Source organism: Streptopelia decaocto (genome assembly GCF_964273445.1).
Source record: "Streptopelia decaocto genome assembly, chromosome: 5".
NCBI lineage: Eukaryota > Metazoa > Chordata > Aves > Columbiformes > Columbidae > Streptopelia > Streptopelia decaocto.
Window position 1 is genome coordinate 41,135,099 of NC_138659.1, and position 21,494 is coordinate 41,156,592.

At 43.0% G+C, this 21,494-nt stretch overlaps 1 protein-coding gene across 2 annotated transcripts; it reads left to right on the forward strand.

Moving 5' to 3' along the window:
* The first annotated feature begins 984 nt into the window (after positions 1 to 984).
* Positions 985 to 20,214, forward strand: SLC16A9 (solute carrier family 16 member 9). Of its 2 annotated transcripts, none has more exons than XM_082053380.1 (7): positions 985 to 1,124; positions 5,315 to 5,374; positions 7,011 to 7,239; positions 15,337 to 15,480; positions 16,347 to 16,442; positions 18,058 to 18,966; positions 19,308 to 20,214. In XM_082053380.1, exons 3-7 carry the CDS (start codon positions 7,044 to 7,046, stop codon positions 19,484 to 19,486), a joined length of 1,524 nt encoding a protein of 507 aa, XP_081909506.1. In that variant the 5' UTR covers positions 985 to 1,124; positions 5,315 to 5,374; positions 7,011 to 7,043; the 3' UTR covers positions 19,487 to 20,214. The 2 variants fall into 2 exon arrangements, with proteins under 2 accessions (XP_081909506.1, XP_081909507.1); XM_082053381.1 differs by lacking the exon at positions 985 to 1,124 and adding an exon at positions 1,910 to 2,161.
* The last annotated feature ends 1,280 nt before the right edge of the window (positions 20,215 to 21,494 follow it).

Genomic DNA, 21,494 nt, shown 5'->3' on the forward strand with positions numbered 1-21,494 from the left:
TATGCTGTATGTGTAGGAACTGAACAGGCTCTAAACATCTTACATCGCTTCAGAATTTCAGCTCTAGGAATATTTTGGCTCTCAGACTTCCACCCAACTCTGGGAATGTTTGTGTTTCCACCTGCAGCTTGTGTGGGTACTTTAGCTGACCTAATTGGGTACAAAGAGCAGCAGAGCTGTCATGCTGAACACACACCCATGGGTAGATCCTGATATTCCTGTGTATTCAGCCAGCTTCTACAACAGATTTTGCGGACTGGATAGCGCAAGTTGCAGGTGGCTGAACTTGTGTGAGTTGACAACTACTTTGTCATACGTGTAGCAGTGCTGTGTGTGCCCTGCACACTGATCTGGGCTAGAGCTCTGATGAGGCTGCCTCTGATCCGAAAGTGAGTTGTCTCTTACTGAGCTGGCAGGCTAGGGTAGCAGTGCTGTGTGTGCGCTGCCTGCATTGCTGTTTGCAGTGCAAGTTTGCGGCCTTTGGGGAAAGGGGCGCCAGCACCCACCGCCGCCCTGCAGCCCCTGGTACCCGAGCAGGTTCGAGGCCGCTGCGGTTATGCGTGGAAGAGCCGCGCTCCTGCTCTTGCCTCCCGGGCGTCAGCGCGGGCATGCGAATGAAGGGATCAGGGTATGGTGGGAGGGGGCTTTGATCTGCCTTGGGGCCAGGCTGGCGGTGGGGCCGGGCGGGGGGAGAGCCGTGACACCACGGTGAGCGGCTCCTGCCCCGGCTCTGCTGCGGCCGCCTGGCCCCAGGCTGGGAGCGACCCTCGGCCGACGACCGGTGTCCGCCTCTCCCCGGCGAGAGCGGGGCACAGGGAGGCGGCGGGTCCAGGGTCTGCCCGCCGAGCAGGAGTAGGGCGGGGGTCCGCCATGGAGGTGAGCCGAGGGGCGAGCAGCCCCACGCCTGGCCGGAGGGGCGGGGGCCAGCCCGGCAGCTGGGGGGAGGAGGGGGTGGTGGCCCCCGGCGGCTCCTCCCCCGCCCGAGTTACAACCGGTTCGTGCCGGCACCGGCCGCGGCCGCGCCTCGCCCCACCGCGCCGGGGATGCGGGGTTGCCCCGGTTCGCCGGGGCGGCTCCTGCCCGCCGCCCTACGGGCCGTCCGCTGCTGCCGGCGCGGGGCGCAGGTAATGGGGACGCCGCGGCTCGGGGAGACCCGGGCTTCGGCCGGGTCTTGGGGAGTCGCGGGGGTGTGCGGAGCGAGGGGCCGGGCCGGGCCGGCCGGAGCCGCGGCGGGCGCCGTGCGCCTCCCCTGGCGGGACCGCTGCCGCCACCCGGCCCGGCTGTCTGGCAGGAGGCCTCGCGGGGCTGTCCCGGCCCCGGGTGTCGGTGCGTGGGGCGGCTGGGCCAGGTCGGTGGCCCTAAGGGGGCTCTGCAAGGACGTCCACGCCGCCCAAGGTTCAGAGAAAGAAGCTGGCTCAGGATCTGCCGTCGCCCCTGCGTGCCCGCTGAGGTGGCCGAGTCCCTTGCGGTGTCCATCGACGTCCGCCCCTCGGTGCCCTCTGTGAGCACCCCGCGGGTACCTCCTGGTGTTCCTTGTGCATGCCTGGTGGCACCCAGTGGTCACCCAGTGGTGTCGCGGTGCCAGTGCCCACTATGGCACACGGCAGTGGGCACCTGAGCATCCGTGCGTGTCCGTTGCGGGCACCTGTCAGCGATTCGGAGGCCGCAGCTCTTCGGGAACAGGGCAGCACGGCGTGGCCGTGACTTGATATGTGCGTGACATCGGGCTGCCAAGGGCAACCTTTCAGTCATGAGGGTGTGCGGATGAGCGCTTCCCGTTGAAACAGGTCTGGGGGTGGAAGGCGCCAATGTGTAATGCATCCCTCTGGAGCGGGAGTGTGGGCTGGCCCTGGGGGTGTGGGGAGAGGTGAGGCGAGCCGGGGGCTATAAGAGCCCGTCCATCCCCACGGAGGACCTGGGCAAGGGGCACGGACCGGTTGGGAGAGCAGATGCCAAGGGGAGCCCTCGTAGGTTGTGATGCGTAAGGAGGCGCACACCGTGCTCCTGTTCTGCAGAGGAGCTCTCCCCTGGTAAATGAAGTTTGCTGGTGGCTTACAGCAGCGCCAGATTGCATCTGCCTGCATGGATGTGTGCTGGCCTCTAACAGGCAGTCATACTTAGCGGCAGGGGGGGTTCCATCCCTCCGAAGCTCTGGAAACAGGTAGGACTGGTTGTCCTGAGCTGACAGATTTGTACAAAGCTGACTGGTTTATGTGCTGTCCTGGTTGATGCTTCTTTATGTGAACTTATTTTGCACAATGGAAAAATGTTATTATGTCGTCAGTAAGTTTTGTTTTGGTATGTTGTTTTGTTTTAAACCCCATGCTTCTTCCCTCATTGGGCAGAAATGGAAGAATCTATGTTGATAAGCCTCCTGCATAACTTACAAATGGGAAAGTGGAGGAGCACAAGAAATAGGTAAACCTGAATGCCAAGAGGGAAATAGCTACGTTCAGTGTGAAAGAACTGAAATATTTAAACAAGGAGAGCTAGTGCAGTTAGAGTGTCAGTCAAAATCTGATGTCATCAAAGTACAGATGCGTCTTTTTCATTGTATTTAATACAATGCTTATATTGCCATGTCAGTACATGTGCAGGTGTTTGGATATGATGAATATGTTAAAAACAATTGTAATGTATCACTGCCACTTTAATGGTCTTAAGTGTTATTTGCAAGCCAAGGGTAGCAGAAACTTCAGATGATAGTTCCAAGAATATTGCCTGAAAAATAAATAGAAATTTACATGCAATCTAATTCAGCTTAAAATGAGGGATGTTATTAATACTATTCTGGCTGGTACCATCTTAATGTGTACCAGTGCCTTGCAAAACTGGAATAACTGAGTGTCAACCACACAGTGGTTCTGCTGACACCGGCTTTCTTTGCAGCCATGTGCTGCTCACAGAAAGCCGCGTACTTAACCAGACTCTGCTTGCACAAATAACAAACTGGAAACAACTGTATTGCTACTGTCTTTCTCAAGATTCCCTTTGCCACAGATTGATTTCTATGCTGAAGGCTAATATTTCAGTTGTGCTCCTGTTCTTTAGACCAATTATTTTTTTTGTGCTCCTCTGCCATCTTTTAACCCAAATTTTAAGTTTTATAGAAAAAGAGCTCAATATTGTGATAAAGCTGCTTAGATTAAAAAAAAATAGTTGCAGCCACACACTTCTCTCTTTCCAGATTAAAATGTGTTGTTCAGTTTGTTCTCTAGAGTTTCTTGTTGTTGTTGATGGTAAAGGCTTTCATCAGGCAGCTCCCTTCCTCTGATTCTTATTCACAGTGAGTACGACTCACTGAAAAGCTTTTTCTGACCAACCTTCAAGTTACAGTTTAATTCTTTATGCTTCATCCCTCCATTTCAACGTTTTTTGATGTGACTAGGTTTTCTGGAGCCTGAAACAACATCCTTAGGTTTTGTGAACAGTAAGGTTTGTGAAGTGGTTCCGATCTGAATCTTAAACCCCTGGTTGTTTGTCTCTTTCCAGGATCACACAAATCTTCCTGGCTGGTTGCAAAGGAAAGCAAAACTGTTAAGTGCTCATTTCTGTATGCGTTTCTGCTTCTTTATTTTAGATGATTGCACATATCTGTGTGGCCTGTGTTTTCCTTCCGCACAGGTAGAAAATAGTAAAAGACACTTTGGATCCCTCCCAAGTCATCACACAGATTTGATGCCCGTGTTGGGAGCAGCGAAGGTTTAGTTCCTACTGTCAGCTCTTGTCCGTGCTACCAAGATTTTACACTACAACTTGACGTTTTCAGGGAAGCATTAAATAATGTACCAGTAAATGGTATATGGATACCCACAGTCCCAGCAGCAGCTTGATTGACTGGAACATCTTCAACCATGTATCATAGCAGAGAGCTTTGGGAATGGGGTCCTTGCACAGGGCTCTCAGCCTTTGTGCCTCCAGGGAAGTTAGAAAATACAGCTTATTATAGTTGAGAGGCACACAGGGGTGTGAGGTGAAGGGGCAACCTGCAAGAAAGGGGAGGAGAAGCCAGGTTGTGTTTGTTCTGAAAAACAAACTCTAGGACTCTGTAGGTCTGTTTGCACTTTGAGGATGATTTCTGGGGGAAAAATGACAGTGGTTTTCACTTTTTGCTTGACAATCACAGACTGTAAATGGCCCAAACTGTTTAGAAAGTAGAGATGTTTTACTACCTAAAATCTTGTTATTGTGCTAGAAGATGCAAAAGACATCTGTGGTGCAAAATAAGGAGTCACCAGGATGTGGGAGGTCAGCTCTTGCTGTGTAAGTCGGGAGCAGTTGGTTAAAGTCAATAAAGCTGTTCAGACTTGCAGCAGATGAGGAACTGATCCAGCGTTTTTTGTCTTTCTGTTAGAAAAGACTACGTGACCTAAGACTATGAAAATGTCTTTCCTCCCCTGCCCTCCCCTCTTCCCCATCAAGTATTTAGAATAGCAGAACTGAACTCAGAGTTGTCTCTGTGCCAAATTTTAGTATGTCAATATAGTGGAAATCAATATAACAGCGAAAATGTGTTTGTTTTCTAAAGGTTACTGTTTAAACAAATATGAGTTGGGATTATTTACTCTCTATTCCCATTATTTTATGGTTTTCTGAAAATTTCCTTGCTTTGTCTCAGTGGAAGTGCTTTTTCTTGAAGCTGTTACTCATTTCCACCATTTTTACTCCAGTCAGGGACAAAACAAGCCAAGTGAGACTTATTTAATACACGGAAAGATGCATATTTCAGCTCTTTTGGTGACTGCATGTATATAGCTTAAATATTTTGTGTAGAAATGTGGGGATCCCCTTTTGCGTAAAGGTTATTGTAGCAGGAAAATAATGGTAAGTGGCTTTTGAATACTTCGATAGCATATGGTATGGCATGATTTCTGTCCATCTCTGCTGTCACCCTTGCATCTGACGTAATCAAGGGACAGTTACCAGGCATTCGAGGAAATAAATCAGAATTTACATTTATAGCTGAAACATGTAACTTTGTAACATTTGTAACTGGAAATACTGTATCTTGAAGGACTGTCAGTATGATAAAAATGTATGTAAATCACTCCTAAAGGACCTTGAACATCAAAGCTTATTTCACATTAGTAGACAATGTTTTTGTTATTTTGGAGCTCAAGGATGCTGTCAGCTGCTAATGAATTGAGGGGGGATCAGTACTTCTCCACTAAGATAACTTGGTTACTTCTGAAGTTCCTCTGAAAACATATTAAAAAGAAGAAATTTAACATGAAGACACGAGTTTTTCAGAGTTGTGTTCCCCGTTGCAGTGATACTTCAGCTGAACACTTGCTTTGCTGCTCTTTTCCTGCAGGTAGAGTCACCACATGAAGGCACATCTGTAGGAAGCTGAAGGACTTTTTTGTCATCATCTGTAAGTACCTACCCTCAAAGTAACAATATAAGTGCATCTGTAAACTACAACTGGCCTTTTTCAAGTCTCTATAGTAATTATTCCTCAAAAATTTGTACTGTAGCTTTTTTTTTGTAAGGTTTCAATGCAGATTCTTAAAAGTTACCAGAGCAAAGAGGTTGGGGAGCTTGAATGAGAGTTCTGCTACTGTCTACTTGTTTATACCATTGCTTTCATACAGCAGTAATTTTTTTTCCATCTCTGCTGGGTTGCGAGTCAAAAAGCCAGCGTGACTTGTTTATTTTTCTGCCTTATCTCATGGGTGTCTCCCAGAGCAGAACAGTTATTGCAGCAGCCTTAATGCATAAGCTGTAGTGTGAAGATGGTCTTTGAGGGTATTTCAAGAAGAGAACAGGGTAAGATCTTATCTCTTTGTATCTTACAGGGTAAGCAAATTAAAATTGTTGAGAATCACACGTCCAATTAGTGACAGAACCAGGAACACAACATGGGTTTTGTGGTCATCACTGCAGCAGATTTCTCCCTGTAGAGAGGGAGGGCAGGTTAGTTGTGTGCACAGGGACTTGCATATCATTGGAGTTGTCCAAACTCCAAAGCACTTTGGCCTGGAAACTTCTGAATTCTTCACCTGAGGTTAGAGGCATTGGTCCCTACTTTCACAAACTAATATTGAGAAGGTGTGAGGACAGTCAGCTATTTAAAGCCGTAGATGTATAAGTGATGGACCTTGCCATGCAGAGGACTATGGGGGTATTTATGGAGTTCAAGAAGTGGGTGCCAGTTTGGGGAAGGGTGATGTGCACAAAGTGCAGAGGGGGGACACTGCAACAGGTTACAGGAGGTTTTTGTGTGCATGTTTAATACTGTCATGTCTTGGCATATAAGCCAACACCTATATACAATTTTAGGACTCACTCCGCTTACTAATATGTACAAAGTGATTTTTGGATGTATCACTCCTCTACACATCACTGTGCTGACAGAGCAAAGTACTGAACTGTTACTATTTCCAGAATGTCAGTTTTCCTCTTGTCCTGCTCCTCCCAGATTACACTATCCGGTGGCAAACACCTTGCTAAACTGCAAGGTGCTGTGCCGAGACTACAACTAAGTAGAGATTTTTCTTCTTTTGGACCTTTAACTAATATTTTTATACGTGTGTTTTTGGTTGTTTTGGTTTTTTTTTTAATCCTAAATTATTTGCTGGGATTATTTTATAGTTGTAGCTTTTCTTGCCCTTCAAGCCCATATGCTTCACTCATGATATCCGAGGGCTTAACAGCTGGTGGCCATGTGGTTCTCTTATTGCACTATGTTGGATATTAATGCCTGAGGTCTTCACAAAGGCTGTTTAACACTCAGAAAATGAAATGTTCCCCCTTTCTGTAACACAGTGCTGATGTATGTATGACTTATTAATGCTTTGTGTACTGTTCCTGTGTTATCCAGAAGAGGCAGAAGTACCAAATGGTAACTAGTTTCCATTGTCTGTGTGTTGAATATATTTCTCGAAGGCTGGTTGAAACAAGCCTCTGTTTGAATGTGTACTTCTCTGTACAGCTCAATTGCCTTAGCAAACCTAGATCAGTCACTCTTCCAATGCTTGTTTCTGTTTGTTGTTTTTTTGTTTACACAGGTTCTGCCTGCACATCTGCACTCATCTGGCAAGATGGCATTTCAGAAACCACCCGATGGTGGCTGGGGCTGGGTGATCGTTGTTGTTTCCTTCTTCACTCAGTTCTTGTGTTACGGATCACCGCTGGCGGTGGGAGTCTTGTATGTAGAATGGCTGGATGCTTTTGGAGAAGGGAAAGGCAAGACTGCTTGGGTTGGATCGCTAGCAAATGGAATCGGATTGCTTGCCAGTAAGTGTGTCTTAAATCAAAACATTTCTTTCTAATAGATGCTTCTGTCTGTGTGTGCTTTTGGAATTAAATTATAAACAGCTTCAAATGATAGAATGAGGATGCTGCATTTTTGTTTTAGGTCAAGACAGGTAAGAAAATTACATCTGTAGTTCCACTATACTTAAATGAAAACAATATAATCGTAAACGAGCAATAAAAGTCTTACCCTTAGTAAATTCAAAATTATTGTATTTGAGTAAACAGGAAAAAACAAACTGTCTGGGAAACTAAGTGGTAATTTTGTTGATGGGATTTAAAAAAAAATATAATGGGTCTTGAAGACTAAAATTTGCATTACTATCTTTAAAATCAGAGAAAACTGTTAGAATGAAATGGTTCAAGTGCTTTAGGAAAAAAACAAGGTCAATCAATAAACCAGTTACGCATTTTTCAGCTCTAGAAGTAAATCCACCAGTTAGGGTGGGTGAGGGCTCTTTTTCAGTGTTTGTTTAAGAAAAATCTCAATTTGAAGACCGGAAAGTTATGGATAACAGTGGCATTAAATAAAACAACTTTCCTGGAAGGTTTTCTTTAGTAAGACATTGTCACTTTGAGAGTAACAGCAGGGTTTTATGGAAATAAACCATGACTTTTCAAGTCCATATGTCCATTTTTTATTGTTATTTTAATATTGAGCTTGAGTATTGTACTGGGTAATATCACTAACTTTTGCTTTTTGAAGATTCACCATGGGAACTATTATGTTTTTGCTGAATCTGGAAAAAAATTGCATGTCAGTAGAGAAATTGCTATGGGCAAAAGCAATTATGTAGCTTAATGGACAAAATGCAGCTCAGGATTCTGGCGAAATCTCTCCTTAAAAGAAAGTTGACATTCAAATAGCAATACACACCTGAATAGAGACCACTGCTTTGTATGGCACTACAACTGGCCAAATAGTGGCATCACACTTGTGTTGGGGTTTTATATCACTAGGCAGGATGGAAATGGGCAAAGGCAGGTGTGTCATCAACCACAAGAAGACTCTTTTCAGTCCCAGGGTGTAAGTGGGCAAAGGACTGTACGCTGCTCTTCATCATACTTTTTTATTTTCCTGTTTTGAGGGCATTAACTCCTTTTATTAATGGATCAGGACCTAAAGAAACCTGAGTGAGAGAATGAAGTGGGGAAGGCTCAACAAGATAGTTACTGAAGAAAAACTAGGCAGAAAGGGATTGCAAGAGACAGAGTGAAAACAACTCGCTCCCTGGAGACCAGAAGTCTCTGGCTCACTCTGCTGACACGAGCCTCAACCCTGTTTCTTGTATGTCAGCACCGTGCTGGTTTCCAGATTTCTTAATGCTCTCTGTCTTGCCACTGTGAGCAATTGTCAGTAGTTGCTTTATAGCAAATACAAATGTCTGTGAATAAATAATAGAAATAAAAGATACCGTTGTGTTTAATTTTGGCATGGAGTGCTTAAATTACTTGAAATTTTGATGGCTTAGGAGGAACGTTGTCTGTCACTGTACTTTTGTTCTTTCAGTTTGGGATTTGGAAGCTTAATAAATCATTCCTACTTTTAATGCCTTCAAAGAAAAGTACAGTGAGTTCCTTTTAATTGCATTGATATATCAGAGTTGAGTGAAAACAAAATACATGTTCCCTGCTTTACCCAAAATGGAAGATCTCAGTGTCTTATCATGCTGGGATCTGACCTTAATGATAACTTTACTTAAAGTAAAATTGTTGGAGGGACACTGTAAGTATGATAAGCTCTACTTAAAACTTGAATGCTTTCAACAAGTCACAACTTTTCATGCAATTTTCATAGCAGTCCTTTTCCAGACCTAGTCACTAGAGTAAAGAATGTGTGTGTTTTCAGCATGAAACCATTGATATAACACATTGCGAAGTTGGGCCCTTTTCAGGAATATAGGAAAAGAAAACTTGCTTCTGTTCTTATTTCTGCTCTTGCAAGTTCAAGTATTATAGGCCAGGTGGGACCACTATGTGTTGTAGCCTGTGTTAACTAGATGATTGGGCTAGATGACTTTTTCTAAATTAACATGTTTTCATGTACGTGAGGAGATACTATCTGTAACTTAATAACAACCTCCCCAGGCAAGCTGATTTCAGAAGCAATATTGCATGTATGGATGCCAGTAACAGGACAGCTTCACCCCAAAGCCTTTTGGTAGTTCCCTTGCCTTTTTCTGTTCCTAACTTGACTCTTCTAGATTTTGTTGTTCTTTTCCTTCTCCTCCTTTATTTTGGTTTCCAGTCTCTGATCTAGTTATCCAAAGACATATTTTCAAGTATTGGTACTCTTATGCAACCCATGTTGCATGCAGAAAATACTGTAATTCTCATTTGATTTAGAGCACATTTGTTTTATGCATTCTCTGTCTCTTACGGCTTTTCTCAGTAGTTCGTTCCCTCCTTAAAAGTATGTCGTCTTATGATACAAGTTGCTTAGTTTTCGTTTTCAGATGACTAATGATGTTATCTTTAAGTGGCATATTTTGAAGAGACTCTGAATAAGTGTGGTGTGTGTCTAGAGCCTGCAATCAAATTACTTCTGAATTTTATTTTAAGCCTGTATCTTGATACAGTCTTTTTGCCATTGATACAAGAGACTTCCGCTCTTTTAATTAAGACTCTTCTGTGAACCCTCTCCAATTAACATCACTTTTCTGAAGCTGTAGATGGCAGACTGGAAAAAGAATGGCAGTTGTGGCAGATTTGCAGCTACATCCAGGAAATAAGTTAGTGTCCATTTTGTTAAGGCAGACTTTTCTCATTGATAGCACTAGAAATCACATTATCTAGCTTCTCTAACTGTGGAAGGTAGGTCCAGTGGCTTTGCTATAGTAGTACTGTAATTTCACCAAAAAGAAGAAAATGTCCTTATGTGTATGCCAGCTGGCACAGAAAAAGCTTCTGTGTGTCTTCTCCCCTCTCTACATGTAGTCTTAAAAATTTTTTGAAATAGCTGATGCTGGTGAGTCCGTTCACATTTGTTGTATCCTTTCTACAGTGTTTACCTCTTGCTTGTGTGAGAGCTAAACTTAGACTCGAGACATCGAAATGCAGGACAGCACCTGGTTTATGGAGATGAATTTCCCAGCCGCCTGGTGTTGGGTTTCTGTCCTGCTCGCAGCACAGACAGCGTCACTCAGGCCAGAGTCCAGCCCGGGGCCGGGCTGTTCAGCTCATCATCTGGAAAAGGGAACACGATGGGAACATGGTTGATCTCTTCCTTGCAGGATGACTTGAGTTACAACTTTCTGTGATGCAACCTTACGGTGTATGGGACGAAATGTGCCTAAAACAGTGAGAGAAAAGCATCAGTGTTATTGCACAGGGCAGTGGTGAGACCTCCTCTACAATACTGGGTGTCATAACTCTGGTCAGGCCGTATAGTAGATGCAGCACATGACTCCATGGATGATGCAGGGCTTTTTGCATGGGAAGAATTTGAAAGAGCTTAGCATATTTCCCCTGCTAAAACATGCCAGAGAAGGATATTTATTATGCTGTTGAAGATCGCACGTTTCTCCTGCACCAAGTGTTCTTAATTTCACATCCATTTGGAGCTTGAAATTAAATTTGATCCGTGTTATACTTGTTGAAAGCAAAACAGACAAAGACTTTGGCATTTGTAATTGGCACCACAGCTGTTTATAGTAAGAATTGACTTCACAGTACTTGGCATAGCAGGAAGCACCAGCATTGGTCTCCTATTCCCACTCCCATTTATTAATGGAGAAAGAACAAAGGAAAGATTCTTCCTTCAAAGGCACGTCTTGATATATTAATGGGGTGTTTCTCCTGGCCTGAAGCATTCAGTGTTAAATGTTGAAAAAGCTTAATTTTGTGTTTTCAAGCAACATTTTTACAACTTTAAAAAAACCTTCACAGAATATACATGTTTTTGGGCAAAACCCTCACACGTAGGTAGCCACCACCACAAATTATAGAAGCTATACATAGTTTGTAGGGAGCGGAGAAGATGTCCCAAAGATTCCCCTAAAGAGGACCCCAGTTTATTTAATAACTTTATCAGGAAGGAGCAGGCCTTTCAACCAGTTGGGAGTGAGTTGCTGTCCCATGTAAAAATGCTTTTGCTGATCCAAAGGACAAACGCTTGGAGAATATTATATTTATTCTGATCAGGCCTTAGCAGTGCATTTAACAGGCAAAAAAATACTCTTGTGTTCTGTCCAGTGGATTTTACGGGCATTCCATGAGTGTTGCTTCTACTCTATGGTTTCCACATGCTCAAACAGATACCAACAAGTAGGGTGGTTCAGATGAATGCAGGCGATAAGAAAATGAACTCAGTTGTCCAGTATTGTTTGTTTAGCAAAAGGCTTTGTGTGTGTATGAGGTGGAGGGGGGAGGACCCTTGAGACAAACAAGTAGAGGAGAGTTGATTCACAGAATTTTTCTCTTAATGCAAGAAGTCTGAGGAAGAGAGTGCTAGCTCTTGTTGTCTGTGAAACAAAATGGATTTGTACTTGTCTGGAGGTCAGAAGATCGTGGTAGTTATAAACTCCCTGTGTGAGCACCAGATGGCTTGTTCTCACATCTCAGGCAGGACTCACGGCCATGTCCAGGTCTCACTGAGGGTAAAGTCTTTTATTTAAGGAAAAATTAATGAAAATATCAATATACAAATGATTGCTGCTAGGAGTTGTTCTGTGATCTCTCTACATGAAGATCTACTGTGAGAGCCCATCTTCTTTCTGCTACTTCTTCCCATTTTGTGAGGGGATCTTCTTGACTCCTCCTCTGCATTGCCTGATAATTGTGTTACTGGCTGCTGAGCCTTGACGGGTTATGTGCTGAAGAGCAGTGGCTGTACCCATGCTGGCTTCTAGGTCTTTCTGAACGATACCGTTTTCTTCCTAGAGTTAGCTGTTATTCTTATAAGCTGAGCTAGTATCTTTTTTTTTTTTGGTAGAGTTTGGTCTAGTTTTAAGATACATCATTTGGAAGGAAAAAAGCTCCAAGGATTTTATTTGTAAAAGAGGTAAATATTTATCAATTTCTCCAAATATTATTCTAATACTAGTACTAACCCCTGGAGTTGTTTGACAAACTGAACAAAATATGGTCTTAAAGGCCATTTTCCATGCTTACTATTGAGGATTGCCTCTGGGATTTTATTTTTATGTTGTTCGTGTTAGAGTGAGAAATACATTTTCAGTAGAAGGATCTTTCTGAACAAGAGTCAACTAATGAAAACACTTATGCTGCCTGAAGAACGTTTCCTGTGTGACTGTAGATAGACTCTTACATTCTTCGGAACTTCCACTTTGAACAAAATCCACAGGGCAGGAGTTCACAGAGCAAGTCTCAGTCTCACTCTGGGAAAGCTGGATGTTTGACCAGAATTAACTGCCTTGAACCCATTGTTCTTGAATTACTTGTAGAGAATGACATGTTTGTGTACAGTGAGCTCCTGTGCAAATACCATGGTAATAACCAAAGGAACTGTGCCTGGTGGAAAAAAATGCCAGTGCTTTGGGAAACAGAGAAAGAGAGGGAATGTGGTGAGGAGGGAAAAGAACAAAGAGGCTGGCCGTCATGGAGGTTTTCTTTTGTGAGTTTTATTTGCTAGCAGTAGGATGAGGGGAGTGCGAAAGTAAGACCTGGTGTGAAGGGGAAGATGGAGCTGTTTTTCTTCTCAACCCAGAGGCCTATAATGACTTTTAATACTTATGCTGGCATTCCTTCTTATAAACAGCGCCATTGCTGAGCTCCCAGATCTCTTGCTGTGTGAGATGCCACATTGACACTGAGTTTATTGGAGCAGGTTCTTCAGTTTTGTGCAGGTTATTTTCCACGTCCGAGCAAAAAGATCTTTGTACTTTCTGTGCTCCTTTGGGATTATTTTTTGTAAGTGGGAGAAGCTAGAGCGTCTCTTTGGACCCTGTCAGAGATGCTTTTGATGATGTTCCAGAGGAGAGTGTCCTTGTCAGATTATGAAGACATGTTCTTCATATCTGTGTCTCCCTTGTTCTAGCTTGAGGTCACAGGGTCCAGCTTCACGTTGGATCCTCTTGTGGTGATCAGTGCAGTCTGTACCACCACTCCAGCCTGGACAGACACCTTCTGAAAGAAGCTGCATTGAAATACAGAGAGCAGGTAGAAGGGAAATGCTGTTTGTTTTAGCAAGTTAGTGGGTGAGAATTAAAGAGCAGAAAGAGTGCAAATTCCTCTGCTTAATTGAATTATGTTATCACTACCTAATGTTCTCTTAGTGCGGAAGAACTTTTAAGGAATTACAGATTCAATCGTTTGTTTATTTTTAAATCCTGTAGTTTTAGGAAACATACCAATCTTAATTTGGCAGTTCTAGTAATTAATTCTAAGAATCAGCAACAATTTAACACTCTCAGCTTTTGTTCTCGGCAAGTTGCTCTGCCCAAGTTATTCTGGCTGGCTTTCATTCCCACAGCGTGCTGGCTCTGGAGAAGCAGCAAGCGCTTACATCTTCCTTTTTCATTGTTTCCAAAATCCAAGTAAGCCCCACTTCCCCAGATTTTTCTCGATTCTTCTTTGACTCTTTGCCTGGATAAGCCCAAATTCAGACTCCTTTCCCTTTACATTCCCTAGGCAGATAGCTCTTATGTAGGGCAAAAGTTCTGACCTGCCTCGCCTTTGAGGATTGTTTCACCTGCTGCCGAATCTGTGCCCCTGCTTGCCAGAAATGCTTGTCCCATGGCCGGTAACCACAGGAAAACCTTGCCTGCATTCCCAGCTGCTACCTCCTGTCTGCAAACCTCAGCAAGCACCATCCCCAGCTCCAACTGCTGTTCACCTCGGATCACCTCTCTGGGCTCACCTCCCATCTGCGGGGAATCTCGGTTACATCTGAGTCAGGGAGGACCAACCTTTACACACAGACTCCAAAGTTACTGCTTTTGCAGATTGAATGGACCATGGGGTGTCTCTGTACTGTGAATGAGATACAAATGTGGTGAGGGTTTTGTTGTTGTTGTAATTTTTTAAATAATGTCATTCATCTGTTTATCAAACTTCTCATATCAGAGTTGCTGAGTTTAGGATCTTGGGGCTAATATTCAAGTCTGTGAATGTGTGGAACTGCAAGTTTTCAGATGAGAGATTGTCTTTTGCAAGCCAAGTGCCTTGCTGGTTGCTTATTTATGCAGGGCACCAAGCTTGCATGCTACTTCAGACTAAAAGGTGTATTCCAGGTCACACAACTGAAAATAAGTGCTTGTTCTACAACTTCTGTGAGAGGAGAACTGGCTGACTACAGGCAGAAGTACGAATGTTGCCTGCACTTTGTTCTTGTTTTGAAAAGCTAACCAACCAAGAAATATCGTGGGGGTAAAGAGAGGGAAGAACCTCTTCCCAACTTCATGAACATTGGTCTGGACCTTCTCAATAAATACCTTTTAGTTTCCATAGTTTTACAGTAGAATCCAAGATAGTTAATAAGCAGTTATTCAGTAGAATTGGAACTAGCAGGTATTTAATTGCCTAGAAAATCAGGGGCAGAATACTGTTTGTCTTTATCTGGTGTCTCAGCAGATATTTCCTCTAAGCACCAGGTGGCATTCTTACCATGGTTATGATCAGGAGTTAATATTTTCCATTTCAGTTTTATAAATCTCATATCAAGATAAATACAGATACTGTCTTTTTTGAAACACAGGTTTTGGGCTCCGTCAAAAAATATGCACTTGGTTAAAGCTTGATTGATGGTCTAACTTCTTTTGGTACCTAAAGAGGGAGATTCTCTTCGGAACCTTTGTACAAGTCCTTAGGTGTGCAGTGACAGTGTTACAGTCTAGTGTGTATGTGTCATCCTGTGTTTAAAGAATGTTTTGCTTACTGTCTCCCTCCCAGCCTTGGTACTGTTTTGTGGTCTTCATATCATTTTATTCTTGAATAAAAATCTTGCAATCCTGATCTTGTATGTTTTTATAACTGTCTTTAAAAAATCTTATAGAAATGAGTACTCTCAATTGTTGTTTAATATAATTATATATTCAAATAACTATTGCAAGAAACATTTCCACAGACTGAATTTTTTTCTGGTGTATACTAAGAACGTTTCTCCTGCTTTTCCTTTAGGTCCTGTCTGCAGCATATGTGTGTCATCTTTTGGAGCAAGACCAGTAGCAATTTTCAGTGGCTTTATGGTGGCCGGGGGGCTCATGATGAGCAGTTTTGCACCTAACATATACTTTCTGTATGTTTCATATGGGATTGTTGTTGGTAAGAAACACTTCCCCTTCATATAGAGACTTAATCTTTATTATTTTGAGTCTTGGTTTATGTATCTGAAATGGGAAACTGATTCACAGAGGCAGCGATAATCTGGGACTTGTATTATCAAGGTATACTTTATTTTGGGGTGAGGAGGGGTGTCACACAGGCAGGCTGTTATTATGTAGTGAAAGATAAAGGCAATGCCCATGTTCTCCAGGGTTTGAAAACAGTTTGTCCTGTGATGCGATTGTTAGAGATGGAGAAGCTGAGGTTTTACTAAAGAGTAATCAAGCAGGTCTTCTGCAGGCATGACGTGCCAGTCTCAAAGTAATAACTTCTCTTCAGGAATTTTGTCATGTACTCATTCTAATTTGATAAATTAGAGGTCATTAGGGAGCACTGTTGTGCTCCACATAACTGGATTGCACCTGAAAAGCTGTGCTAAAGGCACGAAGGTCCTGTTTTCCTGGCAGGTGATGACCTGCCCCTCTGCTGTGGGTGGTTTATCGAATTAAGAGTGCCGGGAACTGGGGCAGTTTCTGGCCAGCAGGCACCCAGCAGCGTGCTGGCCAGGGCACTGAGCCCTGGAGTGCAGCTCTGTGGGCTGACAGCCAGGTAACCCTTCCACATAGCACCGAGCCTGGGCCGGTAAATGCCTCAAACCCAGCCTGCAAAGGCAGGTTCTGCAGCCAGGGGTGCTGGGGGCAGCCCAAAGGCCCTGTTGGCATGAGGATGGTCTGGCTGGTGCTGAGACAGAGTTAAAAGGTACCTCTGTGCCCAGGGTACACTACTGTATTATCTGGGGAAGAAAAAGGGGGGCGTTCATTTCCCTGAGTATGTTACATGCTTTATTTCTAACTCTTTTTCCCAAGGGCTTGGATGTGGCCTTTTGTACACTGCAACAGTTACCATCACTTGCCACTATTTTGACAAACGCAGAGGCCTTGCACTTGGTCTGATTTCAACAGGTATGACTTTTAATTGTCGTTCTCTCTATCTTTTGAACTGTGATACAGCTACTAGCTATTGCCCTAGCAATAAAACCCAGGAGATTATATTTTTCTCAGGTACTTCCTGAGGTACTTAAGTCAAAACATCAGTAGCAATGAACAGATAAAATCAGGCTTCAGGTAAAATATTAACTACACTGCAGGTGTATGGTATGGCTTATCCATATAGAGGAAAAAAAGGAGGTTCAATAAAATAAAAGCAGACTCATGAGTAACTTGGGCTTTATGTCATGGGTAATAAGGGGGTAAACTTTCTATAGGACTCTCTCCTCCCTCTTCTTTCTTACACAAGATCCAAGGTGAGAAAGAGATTGGAGATGCAGGGTATAAATGCTGGATCACCATAACCTCACATTTGCTGTATCTTTAAAGGAGTAGTGGAAGTTTGGGCTTACATTTTTAATATTTTTTCATTTCCAATCTACATGGAGACTAAATTCTGAAATCTTCCAAAAACTCATCCCAGCTTTTTGTCCACGTATGTTAAAGGGATCCTAGGAAAAACAAGTCTTTGATAATAAAAGGAGAATTCTCAGGTAGCTGTTAGTGAGGAGAGGCTTGGTCAGTACAGGGTGTTGTGAGATGTTACTGTCAGATCCACACCAGTGGAATAAAGGGGAAATTCTGCAGAAATGTTCCTTGGAAGCATTTTTAGTGGCTTTTGTTGGGATTCCAGGTAGTTTGCCTTAAGGCCTGATCTTAATCTTAGTACCTGGCAGACAAAACAAGTCTGAATTTTATAGTTTTTTCCTTTTTTAGCACTGAAGTATATAGATGGCTTTAATATAACCTAGAGACAGTCTTCACCAAATCATTTTAATTTAAAGTTTGTCTTTAAATTGGCCTGAAAAAACTGCTCTGTATTTGTGAGTGAATATCCATTGATTACAATGGATTTATACTCACTTCAGCCGAGAGCTTTCTCTTTACATTGGTGGGATTGCATAAAATGCTTGTGTTCATAGTAATTGCTTTTTCTTCTGAATAGCCAAATTTCTCAAATGCATGTTTGGCCCTGCAGAGCTTCAGAAAGGCCTTTGGAGTAGTAAACTTGTACTGTGTGAGCCCCCCTTCTTAAACAGCAAGAAGTCAAGGACTGTTTCTAGGAGGGTTCCTGGTGGACCCCAGGTCTATTCCTGCCTTGGAGGAGGAAGGTGGCAGCGAGGAGGAGAGAGGGGAAAATGTTGGTGTGTGAAATTCTGACTGTGCTAACTCAAAATGGTACCTGGAGGAATAGGTGTATGTGAGGGCATGGCAGAAGGATGGCTTAATAGTTCTTTGGTGGTTTTGACCAGTTATAGTATTGACCCTACTTGTTTCTAAAGTGTCTGCAGTGTTAATCACCATAAATTGTTCAGATATTTTGAAAAGCTTTTTATTTTGTGCATATTCAATAAATAAACTGTAACTTCAAGAGGGATGGTAACTTAGCAGTCTGTTAGACTGGGGAGAGAGGAGCACAGATGACTTACCATCCCTGTACATTTGTAGCTGCTGAAACGTAGAAGTTTGTTAGTGTTGAAGAATGTTCTCAAGTTCTTGCATTTAAATTGAGCTTATTTTCCTTTTACAGGCTCAAGCGTCGGACTCTTTATATATGCAGCATTGCAAAGAGAGCTTATCGATCTGTATGGACTGGATGGTTGTCTGCTAATAGTTGGTGCTCTGTCTCTAAATATACTAGCATGTGGCAGCCTAATGAGACCGTTGGAGTCACCTGATTCCCCTCCACCAGAAAAATCATGTGTTGACAAAGTTCCAGATCAATATTTTGTTTACCACGAAAAAGAAAAGACTGTTGAAGAAAATATAAGCATCCTTGACAAGGGCTACATTGATGAAAAATGCGCAAACAATATGCCTGATTACAAACAGGATAGCATTTTAAATAAGAATGTATTAAGCTCAATAAACGTAAATGAGAAAGACACGTATAAAAAGAAAGTTGTAGAACAGACAAACTTCTGCAAGCAACTCGCCAAAAGGAAGTGGCAGCTCTATTTGAACTATTGGGAGGAAACCGCCGTTCTTTTTAAGAACAAAGTATTTTCAGCTCTCTTTGTTGCCATCTTGCTCTTTGATATTGGTGGATTTCCTCCTTCTCTGCTCATGGAAGATGTAGCAAGAAGTGCAAACATTAATGAAGATGATTATCCTGTGCCCCTTATTTCCATTATAGGCATAATGACAGCTGTTGGCAAACTTATTTTAGGAATACTGGCAGATTTTAAATGGGTTAACACTTTATATCTATACGTAACTACCTTACTAATGATGGGAGTGGCCTTGTTTGCAATTCCGTTTGCCAAAAGTTACCTTACATTAGCGATGCTTTCCGGGATCTTGGGTTTTCTGACTGGGAACTGGTCAATTTTTCCATACGTAACAACAAAGACTGTGGGAATTGAGAAACTGACTCATGCATATGGGATACTTATGTTCTTTGCTGGACTTGGAAATAGCCTTGGACCACCAATTGTAGGTAAGGTCAAAGCAGATACTGTAAAATGAACATGAGCTTGTCAGGACCAGACAAAATTAATTTGCATGCAACTAGTTCTAGTTGGTCCTAATAACAATGGAAAGGCTAAATCAAAACCTTCCAAAAAAGTAAAGCCTGTTTCCCTTGAGCTGGCCAAGCTGATTGTGTTCTGGTTTTAGCTTTGATGAAAAGCACATTTCATGTCTAAGTGGTCAAGCTGCATTTTACATTTGGCCTTTTTTTTTTTTTTAAATTTTCCTTTCATGAAGTTTTTCTGACTTCCAGTGCCATGTTACATTTAACTCCACACTGATGCACTTCTCTCTTATTTTCACCCCCAGGTTGGTTTTACGACTGGACGCAGGAGTATGACACTGCATTCTATTTCAGTGGCTTTTGTGTCTTACTGGGTGGATTTCTTCTGCTGTTGGCAGCCTTACCCTGCTGGAACGCCTGTACCAGTCAGAGCTCCAAGCTGCCTCCAAATACTTACTCCTACAAAGTTGCATCTAGCGCTTAGGTGACAACTGGAAAACACGCTGCGCTTTTTTATATTATATAGCAAAATGTTTCAGTAATTTTCCACTTATTTATGAAGCCCAAAAATCCTCTTCCACTAGAAAAAATTCCATTGTTGCTTGTTGTTCAGTTCCTTTTTCTTCTTTTATTTGTTGTTTGTTTTTAAGAACAGTCTTATTTTGTTTACTATGCACTGTGTTTTCAGCCTTTATCTACTGTAATTTCCTTTCACCATGTAAGGGGTCTATTCTGCTGTATTATCAGCTGTACTTTTGTGGGTTTTTTTAAGGGGAATGATGTGGAGGGGTGAAAACTTTGAAGCAAAAATGAAGGCCTGTTCCTTATAGGAGAAGACTGGCATTTCTGTCACCTTTTATAGGTCTCCGAGTTGCACAATCAGACTTTAAAAAAGAAAAAATTGCCTTATTAGAATGTAATACTGTGGCAAGGTGCTTGTAACATCATGCTTAGATTAACTTTTTGTCTTTTTAAAGTTTCTCTGATTTACAATGAAGTGCCAATTGGGAGAGGGAGAAGAGGGGGAACAAAAGCAACCTTGCGTTGCATAACTGAAGTAAGCTTCGTGATGGACATAAGGATTCTTACTACCACTGCAACTAAGAACTGTTTATAAATATTTCACATTTTGTGAAGTCTCTTCATAAAACTGTTGAACCAAAACCTTTTAAATGAAGGAATAAATGTGATTGTCAAAACAATGAAAAGAAATGCTGACTTGGTTATGCAAGCTCGTAATCTGTAGGTCGGAGCTGGAGATGTGCTCGCAGAAGCCCACAGGTGAGTGTTTCTAAGCAGGTCACCTCCAGTCTGGCAGGACTGGGGCATCTCTTTATGTGCAGCTACAGTTTGGTAGGTTGAACCTGCTATGAAAAGTTTAGTAGTTGAGCTTTCAACAAGGTAATGGCTTTAAACTGGAAGAGGGTAGATTTATATTAGGCCTAAGGAAGAAATTCTTCACTATGAGGTGGTTGTTTTTGTGCTGTCATGGACATAGCAAGGAGAAAAGTTAGGAACAGGGAGCAAGAGAGAGCATGGTGGGGGGATAACTGAAGAGGTGCGGGGCAAGCCAGAGTGGAAAGAATTGCAACACTTGAACACCCCTGAAACCGCTGCCTGGGTGCTCTCTAGCTGCAGGCTCGCTCTGGGGCTGTGTTGGCTTTTTGCTTCTGTCCAACCCAGGGCCCAAGTCTGGTGTGACTGGGGAAATACTGTAAGGTTGGAGTTGCTCCTGAGCCAGGCGGGTGCTGCAGCGAAGGTGGGATGGCTGGGCTGGCTCTGCGCTGCCCCGGCTGCCCTGGGCAATGGCTTTTGCTGCAGGAGCTGATCCTGTGCCAGAGATGCGTCTGGTTGCTCTTGCATAGCAGTCACAGAAGTCTCCTACCAACGTGTCATGCTTTTTGGCTTCTTGCTGTAGGCTTAAAGTTTAGTGGAGCATGTTGGGAAGCCTTGGGTTCTCAGTCCTGAGTTCCATTCTGTATGGTTGCCTGCAAATGCCCAGATAGTTCTCAGCAGTGCTATGCGCCTCTAACGTCTGCTGGGACTCTGGCTAAAAATAATCCTTAAGACAAAAAAAAAACCAAACAGGCATGTAATGAGCAATATTTATTGTCAAAGTGCTATGCACAGAGTTACTATGTTTGCACACCTCATTAAACAGGAGCGATGTAAGCTCTAAGTGGGGCAGACATAAGTGCAAGTAATGTTCCTTCTTCTGGTCCAATGTAGGAAAATGTAGCTTGGCTTCAGGCAGTTTTTGCTGACTTTCTGGGATTCACTTATGTTTGTATTAAAACTTGACAAAAACAAAGATGCAGTTAGCATCTTGTTTTTTTCCCTCCATTTGTCAGCGGGGTGTAACTACTGTGTGGTTGGTTTTTTTTTTTTTTTTCCCCAGATTGCTTATTCCATGCCTGTGGAAAAAATATTGAGTAGTTGATATAGGCATAAATGCAACTCCAGTTCCAAGTTGGAGCCATGGTTATCTGATG